The sequence below is a fragment of the Lissotriton helveticus genome, chromosome 4_1, assembly GCF_964261635.1.
Source record: "Lissotriton helveticus chromosome 4_1, aLisHel1.1, whole genome shotgun sequence".
Taxonomy (NCBI): Eukaryota; Metazoa; Chordata; class Amphibia; order Caudata; family Salamandridae; genus Lissotriton; species Lissotriton helveticus.
The window spans coordinates 101,647,429-101,659,866 of NC_136063.1; the positions used below are offsets into that span (position 1 = coordinate 101,647,429).

Sequence of the window (12,438 nt, forward strand, 5' to 3'; positions counted from 1 at the left end):
AGGAGGCTCTATGGCGATTCTTTTCTTTCCTCAGTGGAGTAGAGGAAACAGAAGTGGAAGGCTCAGAGGAGACCTTAGAATGTTTCTCCTGTTTTGAGTACTTGCTTTCTAGAGAGGGTTGAGGTGTTTCCTGCCCTCTCCAGAGTCTTTCTCTTGAGATCTTGCTCTCTTGTGAGCGTGGATGAGCCACCACTGTCCTCCTCCGAAGACTTGTGGTGCTTAGTGGACTGTAACCACAATAGCAGCCTCCCCTCTCTATCTCTTAAGGGTTTAGAAGAGAAAGTGTGACAGAGTTTTGCACTGTTTCACCTCATGGGCTGGGTGGAAGCAGTAAATGAAGTCCTTCTGAGGATCATCAACATGGACTCTCTTCTTGCCACAGTTCTTGCAGGCCTGAAAGAGTCCTTTCTCATCAGACATGATGAGGATACATTTTTTAGAAGACAAAACCTAGAAGGTAGAAGTAGAACTCAGGGAGACTCCCTTCACACACAAGGTGCGGTGAAAATCTGAGGGAAACTGCCTCTGCTGGGAAGGTTCTAGTGCAGCATCCACATCTGGCTATACCCGTTTCACTTAGGGCATTACAATGAGGAAAACATGATGGGTGGAAGACTTTAATTAATCTCAGCCACTGGAAATTCTTCAGGCCATGTAGCAGTCCATGTGCTTTTGCCACTATACAGACCCTCCAGGATTTCGTGGTTTGCCGATAAATTGGCACCTATGTAAAAATGCCACAATTTTTACAAAAGTACCCGCGAAATCGGCACTTTTGTAAAATAAAAAAGCCGCGATTTTTACTTAAGTAAGGCTCAGAAAACACCCCAATTGTCAAAGCCCATCTTTGTTTATGCTCTTGCCTTGCAGTCTGTCTCTTACTGTTGTTCCACTCCTTACGGATCCTCTATAAACTTCTGAAAATTCCGATGTTTTCTCTTTTATGTACCATGGGAAAGTTTCCTACCCAGGACTGACAGCGCTAGGCGTGGCAAGTAAATGTAAGCTACTATATAAAATATAAATTTATGTGTCAAAAGCGACGTCTGGGGTGGAATAGATATCTAACAATTACAAGAGGATTGATGACAGTTTAAGACACCTCACATAAGGAAAGTAACACATTCATATGTGTAAAGCAGTACACTATTACTACTGCACATCTAAGCATGGTACAAGTATGAATTCTGCAGAATTTTACAAGTGATGACTGACAGTAAAGGCTTCAGCCAGACTGTCGTAAGGTCTGGCTGTAATAAATTTAGCGAACCGATGTCATAGCATAAGCTTATTTTCAAAATATATTTTTTTATTTTTTCATGTCATTATTGACAATTGTCCCACTCATCTGATACTGAGGACAAATGTGAGCATTTTGCATGAAATTAAATATTTTAGGTGATTAGGGTATGTTTTCAAAATGTAAGAATTCTTTTCAACTTACCTTTATCGTGCTAAACTCAAATGCATATGCTGCAAAGGCTGCAAAATATATTTACTTCACGGCACCTCTACGAAGAGACTTTCTATACTCATTCTGCCCACTAAAGAAATATTTAAAAACCCGCAAAATGGGATTTGGCCCTTTACTTAACTTCTTTTTAGGTGGATTGTTCTGGCCTTGTTCAATTTGATACTTGCCAAGCAATGAAAATAAAATTGAAATAACATTTGTATGCAGGTGTGTAATATAGATGTTCACTGGCAACAAGTTTCTTATTGCCCCCATGTCTTTGTAACTGTTGAAACCTACAATCTGACTGTAAAACTAGGCAATTCCGATTCCATCTGTAAGTTACAGATGGAATCGGAATTGCCTAGTTTTACAGTTGGATAGCTGTAATCAGACCCTCCAGGTAAATAAGTGCCCACGAAAGAGAAGTGGCCTCATTTGCAGATTATGGCTTGTCAGCACAACTCCTGTGCCATCAAGCCTCTTAGAATCTACATGCCAGGAACTGCACAACGCAGTGGCATAGGAGTATGCCAAGCAGGCCCATGAGTAAGCCTGGACGTCTGTGGATGTCGAAAGAAGAGATGCATTATTACACCAGGGCGCAATGCTTCCAAACATTTTAAATCTACCGCAGGATTTGAGTGACCAACAATTGTTTTGCAGTTAGAACGACCTCTAGGACCATTGCCGTTTGCAAATTTAAAGTGCCGCAAAAATGCCACTAAAGTTCCATATTTGTGCCGCAAAATTTCCATATTTGTGACGCTAAATTTGCTAATCCATGCCGCTATATCCTGGGGGGTCTGACTATACCGCCTGCATTTAAAGGAAAGAACAGTTCAAAAAACAATTCTGTGAATGCATATGCAGGGAGTACAAACAAATTTGAGCCTCCAGCATATTAATGAGGGAGGAGAGTGAGAGACTCCCTGAGAACAGTGTTTTTTTGCTGCAACTGCATCATACGTTAATGTCAGCATGTAAATAAGATCTGATACTCAACAAGTCAACGTGCAAAAAGCTTAACTTAGTAACGTCATTACCATAGTACATCAGACCCCTAGAGCTCTAAAAAATAAGTGTGCTTAATCATTAATGAATATCCCTTGAAGTAGAAAATGTTTGTTTTTCTCTTGTAAAAGTTTACAGGATCTTACATTGAGACATTCAGTGACAACTGTAGGATGGAAACGCAACATCTCCATATTATGCTCTCTTCTCAAAGATTTTTTTGTTGTATTCAATATTTAATAAGAATAATTGCACTGACAGCCTATTATTCGTAAAGACCGCTCAAAACATTTTTATACTTCGTACATTCACACAGATTTCACAGTAACAACTATTTAACCACATTCACTTTTTGCCTCCGTTCCAATCTTTCCTTTTTTTTGTTTAGTCCAAGACAGCTAAAACATTGGAAAAGTTAGAGACCTAAATGGCAGTTTGCTCCTTGTAACTTTGCTCACATTTCAGTAATCAGATAGGGTAGAAAGAAAGAAAGAAAGAAATAGGCAAACAAGCTTGAAAAAGAAAACCACCTGGTAACACTAGAGGAAAAAGAGGTCAATGCATTATAAACGTATGAGGTCTAAAGCACAATAAAAAAAACATACAAGCACAGAAATAGCAAGGGCAATTTATATGGCATTTCATTGGCATGGAGATTTACAGCTGTTTGATCAACCAACCTTGGTCACATAGTAGGCATCAATGGTTTTCTTGTACAGAGACAGAATAACAGGAATCAAACGAGGCAGCTGTTCTTCCAGTTTTTCATTGGGCATTAATTGGGTCATTGGTCCTAAAGCTTCCACCACAGCCAGTCTGACCTGAAAGGAGAGAGGAGTTGTTAGAGTATGAGCTGCCATGCAGCTTAAAGTTCATACAAGCTTCATTTAGAAGAAGGGATCAAGTAGAAAAAACAATTTACTTGGAATTCTAGTTCTTCAACATGGGAACTCCCTCTGAATTAATAAAAGGTAGAATATTACATGCACACAATTTAAAAAATATGTATTCATGCTTCCCAGTCCAATCCATAAAAAGTAAACAAGTTCAGACAGCAACATCCACTTTGTTTGTTTATCCAGTTAGACGAAATGGTAAAATATCAGCACATTTCAAGAAGAAACAAGACTTGTAATAAAACGATTAAAATATAATAAACAGCAATATAAATAGTACACTCAATACAAAACTAATAGTGCCCCTTTAAGAACATTAAAACCTTGCACATTATCCCATCATATCAATCAGGTGACAGGCAGTTACACCCCCCCCCCCCCCAACACCCCTCCTCTGTGAGGGTGATACTGAACTCAATCTTGATTTATTTTTTAGCTTTTCAGGCACCAGTTTTCCTGATTTGCCTCCCATTCCTCTTCTTTGACCATTTTGCTGGAGCTTGTTGATGTATGACCAGCCTGTTTGGAGGCTAAGGGGGAGCAAGATGTAAAGGAATCACGACCACAACGTTTGTGAGGTGTCTTCCTGACTCTCACTCCATCTACAACTAATTAGATTAGTAAGAAAATGTCAATAGGAGGTTGGGAGAGAAAAAACGGGTTTGCCTCAGTTTGTCAGCAGTGGCACTCCGGATTCCAGTCTGGGTCAACGTCAAGGAATATTTCGATAGAAGGCTTCGAGTCTCAAGATTTATCCACCTTCAGGCACAACTGTGGTGTCTAGGAATAGAACTGAGCCTTTGTGGCCTTTTGATGAGGCGGTAAAAGAGTCATTGAAGGATGAAAAACAACCCCATTGTTTCCCCACATTGTCCCCTCTTCTCAACAGCCTAATACTGAGGTTCCGGAGCCTGCTTTTTCACAACAGCAAATTTAAAAGAATCTGTAGTCCTTGAACAGTTCTAAACCCTGGCTTGGAGGACCAACGAAAGTTATTGGAGGAAAAGCTTTTTCCCGTCCTTCACAGGATCTGACCGGCTGGGTATCAGCGAAAAGCTTTATTCTCTGCATACAGAACAAAACAAAAAATGAAAAGAGCCATAAGGAACCAGTGAAAACATCCCCGAAGTGGAGCTCGGAGTAATTCTCGTGCAGTTTTAACATTCAAAGCCGCTCTCATTTTATGTACTTGTCTATTGTTATGACCGTCTAGGCTTGCAGAAAGGCAAATATTCTCCCTTCACAGGCTGTGTGTGTGCTGGTTTTTTTTTCTTCTTTACACAGTTTTATATAGCGCGATCTTGACCCTAACCAGAGCGCCTTACATTACATGAGGACACATTCCTTTTTGTTAGGCACGGGGAGATTAAGTGATTTGCCCAGAATAACAGGATGTTCCGCGTAATTGCCGAGACTCAAACCCAAACCCAAGTCCCCAGATTCGAGGTCGACCGCCCTAGCCGTTAGGCCAACTCCTCTCTTTACCGGTGGTGCTGTGGAGGAGTGTAACTGAGCTTATCTGCCTTTCCTTCTGGGCCTGCCCCATAGTACCAGAGAAATTGGTTTGGCTTGTTGAGAGGGCTGTCGCTGATCAAAAGCCGGTGGTGAGCAACACCATCTGCTTCTAGAGATGAATTGAGCCCACTCACATTCTGTTATGCAAATAGTTGGCTGTATCCCTTGACACAGGAAGGAGCAAGTTGACCACCTTGCTTTGGTTGTCATTGTAATGTGGTATCACCAGAGTAGTTAGGATGTGGTCCGAATCCAAACAAAATATTTCAAAAAGAATTTGCCAATATTGATGGGGTGGGTCCAGTTGGTATTCCCGTCAGTGCCGGGCATATTCTTTGCTCTTTAGGCTTCCCTTCCAAGTTGCATGTATACGGCCTCAATGCTTGTAGGCTGTGTAGGAAAGTACTCCTTTTGGCATAGTTACCCCCCCACACACACCTTTTGCCTGACTCCAATGCATCTTTGACTGGATGTGCACTGGGTTCCTGCTAACCAGATTCCCAGTGCCGGTGTCCTTTTCCAAAACTGAACCTTTGTTTCCACAATTGGCACACCTCTCGCACACATACAAGTCCCTTGTAAAAGGTACCAATGGTACCAAGGGCCATGTGACCAGAGAGGGTCTCTAAGGGCTGAAGCATTTATTGTGCCACCCTAAAAGACCCCTCACCAAACACAGGCACACTGCCACTGCAGCCTGTATCTTTTGGTGCAGATAAAAGTAAAGAGTCGACCTGGCACACGTCCCTGCCTGCACTGCAAGAGGCATAGGTAAGTCACCCCTACAGCAGGCCTTACAGCCCTAAGGCAGGGTGCACTATACCTCATATGAGGTCATAACTGCATGAGCAGATATGCCCCAGAGTGTCTAAGTCCATTCCTAGACATTTTAAGTACACAGTGAGGACATACTGAGTATATAGATTGGGAGTTGGTCACTACGAGTTCCACAGCTCTATAATGGGTTAACCAAATTCCAAGATGTTTGGTACCAAACATCCCAGATTAATGAGCCCACACTGATACCAGAGTTGGAGGCATTAATAAATGCACTCAGACGGCACCTTAAAGGTGCCCCCTGCAAACCTACCAAACCATTAGTGGACTGGTCTAAGGCAGCCTGCCATCTTTAGACATGTTTCTGACCCCCTGAGGTGGGAGCCTTTTGCTCTTGTGGATCAGAAACTAAGCCAGGTCTGGGTGGAGGTGCTTCACACCCAGTGTTCCATGTAGGGTGCGCCTGTGCGCCCCAACCTTTTCCCAGTGCTCAGACATTGCTTCTAAGCGCACACCTCACTCCCACGCCACTGCCTGGATTAGGCGACAGTATGAAACCGCTCTTAAAAGCTGCATTTGAAAACACAAGCAACGTGAAAAAACAGTCATTGTTCGCAGCAGAGCAGCACACGGATAGGCAGCCATGCAGAGGAACATATTACTGAAGAGGGCATCAGGACATTGCAGCAGGTAACTGTTCTATCAGGCCTCCGAGTTTCAGAAGGGTCACGGAGTTCAGAGCAGGCGGCTCCTAATTATGCTGCTTGCTCTGGTATTATCCAGGTTGGCAGGCGGTAGTCCAGGGGAGTCACTTTTGCAGACTGCCAAACGCCTCTTATCTTGCCTAGGGATACTCGCTGGATTGTGTGTTTCAACGGTGGTCTTTAATTTTGTAACAAATGTGCTATCAGAGTAAGCATGTTACGGGCCTTTCCATGCCAATGACTGATTTTTCTCTTGGATAAGAGGGAAACTTAACAGATGTTTTAAAATGAATGATCTGCCTTTGTTTTCTTTAAGTATTACTCGGGGATCATTAACTCCGCTCTAGAACACATTTAAATGTGCTTACCCCTTATTATTTCTTCTTAGTGTTCTACACCTGCGTTAATAATCCCTGACTAATAATTAAAGTAAATAAAGACAGAAAGCGAATGTTCCCTATGATTTGAGACAATTTTATATATAGTCTTATTTAAGTATGGCCTGGGCCTTTGCAAACAAAATGCCGTATTCCCCCCCCCCCCCCCCCCCCCCCCCCCCCGAAAGATGACAAACATAAGTGTTACCTGTCTCCTTCCCCTGTAACGGGTGTTCTTTAGGGTCAAGCCTGCGATAGCATGCACTAGCGCATGCGCAAAGACTCGCAAGACGCTGTTGTATTTACAAAAGGTATTGGAGCCCGCCCGTTCCTCATCATTTGTTTGCATGCCTCGCACTCGACTTTATAGCCTCGTAATTGGTCATAGCTGGCACAACATAATTTCCATTCCTGTCCGTGGAGCAGGGACCAAGCAGTGATTGATTCAACTTAATCAGTACCCGTCCACGGCTCTTTTTCATTTAACTTCAAGTGCCCCACAAATACAAGGCGTGTGACTGGCAAAAACTTTCTCAGCAGTACAAACAACATTTCAAAGTAGTATTTCCTTTAGATAACTTTTTGTTTTATTTTGCCAAGTCTTCTTTTCTCACTTATGTTTCGTCTTGTTTTTGCTCGAGGCCACTGTTCTCAAAAAAGGACTGTTATCTTGTTCTAAATATCCAAAATAAACGTTATTTCTTTCTTATTTGTAATTTTCTAAATTATGCTTTTACACATAATTTTGCAGTGAGCCTCAATACACCCCACTCCAATCTCCCCCGCCCCACACCATTCCACATCACCCCACAAAATCCGCCCCACTCCAGACCCCGTCCAATCCGCCCCACTCCAGACCCCGTCCAATCCGCCCCACGCCAGACCCCGTCCAATCCGCCCCACGCCAGACCCCGTCCAATCCGCCCCACGCCAGACCCCGTCCAATCCGCCCCACGCCAGACCCCGTCCAATCCGCCCCACGCCAGACCCCGTCCAATCCGCCCCACGCCAGACCCCGTCCAATCCGCCCCACGCCAGACCCCGTCCAATCCGCCCCACGCCAGACCCCGTCCAATCCGCCCCACGCCAGACCCCGTCCAATCCGCCCCACGCCAGACCCCGTCCAATCCGCCCCACGCCAGACCCCGTCCAATCCGCCCCACGCCAGACCCCGTCCAATCCGCCCCACGCCAGACCCCGTCCAATCCGCCCCACGCCAGACCCCGTCCAATCCGCCCCACGCCAGACCCCGTCCAATCCGCCCCACGCCAGACCCCGTCCAATCCGCCCCACGCCAGACCCCGTCCAATCCGCCCCACGCCAGACCCCGTCCAATCCGCCCCACGCCAGACCCCGTCCAATCCGCCCCACTCCAGACCCCGTCCAATCCGCCCCACTCCAGACCCAGTCCAATCCGCCCCACTCCAGACCCAGTCCAATCCGCCCCACTCCAGACCCAGTCCAATCCGCCCCACTCCAGACCCAGTCCAATCCGCCCCACTCCAGACCCAGTCCAATCCACCCCACCCCAGACCCAGTCCAATCCACCCCACTGCAGACCCAGTCTACCCCACCCCACTCCACTGCAGACCCAGTCCACTCCACTGCAGACCCAGTCCAATCCACCTCACTCCACTGCAGACCCAGTCCATTGCACCCCACCCCAATACAATCGCCCCACTTCACTTCAATCCAATCCACACCACTACAGTCTAGTCAACCCCACTCCAATCCATCCTACTCCAATTCATCCACTCCAGTCCAATCCACCCCACTCTAGTCCAGTTCACCCTCTACTCCAATCCAACTCACCCCACCCCAGTTCAATCCACCCCACTCCAGTGCAGTACATCAGGCCCACCCCACTCCAATCCAGTTCAACTGACCCCACTCTGGTCCAATCCACCACACTCCAATCCAGTTCAATTGACCCCACTCTGGTCCAATCCACCACACTCTAGTCCAGTCCAGTAAAGTCCAAATCCAACCCACTCCAATTCACCACACTCGAACAAAAACACTCCACTCTGCCACTGAACTCTACTCCACTCAAGTCTATGACACAATACTCCCCCTACAACACTCTACCCCCCACTCCACTCTAGCACACTAACTGTTGGCCATACTGAACAGCAGCCACACTGATGTATAACATAGCAAAAACAAATTGCCAAAGCCAATAGCTCTTGTATAGGCGAGACCTTTTGGCTTTGCCAATGATTGTCCCCCCCCCATTTTTTTCAGTTCGCCATTGAAAGGTTGAGTTGTCACCTTTCAAAGAAAAAAAGAACAGACATTTGATTATGTTTTAGCAGTACGCAGAGGCCTAGAAGTAATACCTACACAGGACTTAATATTTTTAAAAAAGCCTATCATTTCTAACATGACTTTCTGTCTTTATGTACTTTATTTAGTCAACGACACAGCAAAAGCCACTGATTTTGGTAGTTGTGCACTTCATTCACGTGAATGGTCAGTTTTGTGGCGCACTTACCCTTGGCTGCAGCGCAAAGAGACCTTATATTGCAGCACACAGGGGAAAAAATTAGAGGTTACATTGTTCACACCTACCGCCCCAAGCAGAAACAGCATAGCAGGCGGTGAGCCTCAAAGGCTTTTTGCCCTTTGCTATGCTGACCAGGGCCTCTCCAGCTAGTGGAGATGCCAGTGCCTCTGACTAAGCCCAATTTTTGGTGGAAAGGTCAGCAGGAAAATTAGTAAGCATGAGAGGTGTGTCCTCTCTCAGCCAGGACCACCCCTAAGGTTCCCCTGAGCTCCTTTGAAAATCTTCTGTATTTTTTTCGAGGATTCTAGCCAATAGGGCTAGGAGTATGCCCATTCTCCAGAGGGAGTGGACAGAGAAAGGGTGTAGTCACCCTAAAGGTAAGTAGTCCACTGACTACTACCTTCTCACCCCTAAATTAATTATTTAGGGCCACCCCTGAACTTTAATCCTCAGATTACCAACTACCTACGAAGAAAAGGACAATGAAAAGCCAATCCCTGAACTACAAGGCACTCTGGGATGTGGTTCCGTGAATTCTGGACCCGTGTCATAAACATCGTCAAATTATGACGATTTTGGTATCAATAGATCGAGAATGACGAGTATACTATATACAAGTGTTTTCGTCATGTTCGAGTGACGTGATCACCCTGAAATCAGAGATTCCGTCCTGAACCCTCAGGTTCCATTTTGTGCATAGCAGCCATTTTGTGGTTGCCCTCACATAGGCCGATGACTATGGCCAAAGCGAGTCTTAGGGACACGTACACCCTTGCTGACTTTTGTGTGACCTGGGCAAGCTGACTCCACTGCCCGAAGCCAAACCTGTTCGGCCAGTTCCTTTCCCAGTGGCCGCTCGAGATTAGGATCAAGGCACAGCATACCATAAACCCTTCATTGCACACAACTATGTCTAATCTTACTCACACCTGTCTCTGTACTTTTCTTTATGACCTGCTTTACGAGGAGGAGGTGCCCGATTTTATTAGGGGTCCGTCGATATCTGATGAAAAATGTTGGGCCTTGCCGGGTAATTGATTGTGGGTTGGACAAACTGAAAATGGGCTTGCCATCATGAATCTGCTTTTTCTTTGTCATGAAAATATGTGAATGGTCAACTGTAAAATAAGGAATGTTTGCCTAAAGCATAATATTTTGTATAAAAAGGGATGACTGGCTTTGTAAGATTGAGCAGTCTCCTGAGAATATACACCGTGTTGTACTTCTAGGATACCCGTTACTGGTTGCAGCCAATACACAAGATCTTTGACTTCACCAAGAAGACTGTTTCTGTAGTCTGAGACAGGCGAACTCGAAGTCTTTGGGTGTGTCCCCTGGCACCGCTGGGTTCTTAAAAACCCAGTACTTCAGGGACCGCAGACCAGCAAACTCGAAAACCCTGGGAGGACTGCCTACCTTCAACAAAGATTCTTGATCTTTAGTGGACCTGTCGAAAAGCCAAGTATCCAAGGCCAAAGCTCTGCCTGTGGAACTGCGTAGTTGACCACCTCTGCACCCAATGCCCACTGCCTGAGTCCCCAAGAAGCCCACTACACGCTGATGCCTGTAGGCCATGCATGACTATCCCTCCTCCCCCAAACCGCGACCGACTGGTAAGCCTACTTCGGACACCAAAGGACACCCCTGCATCCAGAGCCCCTGGGTCTTGGGGAGATCGACTGACGGTGGTCCCAACGTGCCAGCAGACCCCAACTTATCTTTGCAGCTGTACGTTTCTTTCGTCCAGCATCATGGCTTAAGCCTGCAGCCTTTTTCCAAGTTTGAGATTTCCCATTGGTTTGCATTGGGCGCCCGATGCTGTGTTGGCACTCTGCACCCGGCTGCCCATGTGCCACTGGAGGTGTACGTTTGGTGCTGCCTTGTGGCCTATACTGTGCTTACCTTAACCCCTGGAGACTGGGTTCCAAAACCCTGCTACCTACTCGCAAGTAGTACCACTTCGATTGCCCCCTTTCTCCATTGGATAACACTGACACCAGATACAGAGTTTGACCTCTGCACCCAGGCAGCCCAAGTGCTGCTGCTGTTACAGTGAGGTCACGTATCTGAACTTTGCCTGGCCCGGATTCTTCATCCAAAAGCACAATATCGTAAATCATTTACTTACCTGCTTATTGCGTTTTCCGCTCATAGGTTAACATTATGCTGATTAAAAAATGCATTGTGTCCACTTTTTACACTGAAAAACAGTGATATTGCAAAACGTATTTTACTGCAAAAAAGTACCTTTGGTCTATAAAATAAATATGCTACAAGTAATATTTATACAAACCACTGGTCTCCTATTTTGTCATCAGGTGTGTGTAATCATTTCTTGTCTGCGTGTATACAACAAATGCTTAGCACTGCCTTCTAATAAGCCTAACTGCTGGCCCACACTACCACAAAAGATAGCATTAGTATGATCTACTTGAGTCTCTGCAAAGCCACTGCGAATCCACTGGAATCTGTGGACACTATACCTTACTTTGGTATAGTATATACAGAGACAGCCTCTCACTGGCTGTTTGCTCCAAGGAGGACCAGCATAGTTGGCTGTGTCAGTGTTGGTGGTGTTAAAGAATTAGAAAGATGCTCAGCATCAATCTGGCAGGTCCCTTTTGATTCCCTCTCACATGGGCCCAGGTTTCAGGGTGTGCTGTGACGTATAAGCACTCAGACTGGAGCATTGGGTATCTTATTCTTATCTGGAGTATTTGTGGTCTATTATGTTCTATTAGGGAGGATGTACCCCAGGAATCCCTTTAATTTCTCTCCCTATTAGTAATTTATAAAGTAGATATAATCCATCATTACACAGAAAAACACATTTAAATTAATTGTGGATAATGATATGCAATAAAATAAATTTGGAGGAATATGATTAGGAGTAGAAGAGAGGGAATAGAGGAGATGCTTGATATGGGATTTTTAAGTGAAGATTTTATGATGATTAGAAGACCACATTCTTCCATTTTATCCAATGAGAAGTCGACTGTCAGCCTGACCTGGTTCCCAGAAGCTTATTATTTTACACTATGACAATTAAATGGATAATGATGCCAACAAAAAAGCCATGACTCATTGCTCTTTCTGAATTTGAATCTTCTTTACTTGAACATTCAAGTTGCAAACAGCACCCATTGCTAGCTGAACAGTACAAAAACAGTTATTAAAACTTCTCACTTTTACACTT

General features: G+C 45.1%; 1 protein-coding gene across 5 annotated transcripts in view; it reads right to left on the reverse strand.

Annotated features, from left to right (window-relative positions):
- MROH1 (maestro heat like repeat family member 1) overlaps positions 1 to 12,438 on the reverse strand; it is a 2,054,050-nt gene that overhangs the window by 1,593,343 nt on the left and 448,269 nt on the right. For all 5 annotated transcript variants that reach the window (XM_078686516.1, XM_078686513.1, XM_078686514.1 and 2 more), the window contains one exon: positions 3,148 to 3,288. In XM_078686516.1, coding sequence (XP_078542642.1) covers positions 3,148 to 3,288 — 141 coding nt within the window. The remainder of the gene's footprint in view (positions 1 to 3,147; positions 3,289 to 12,438) is intronic.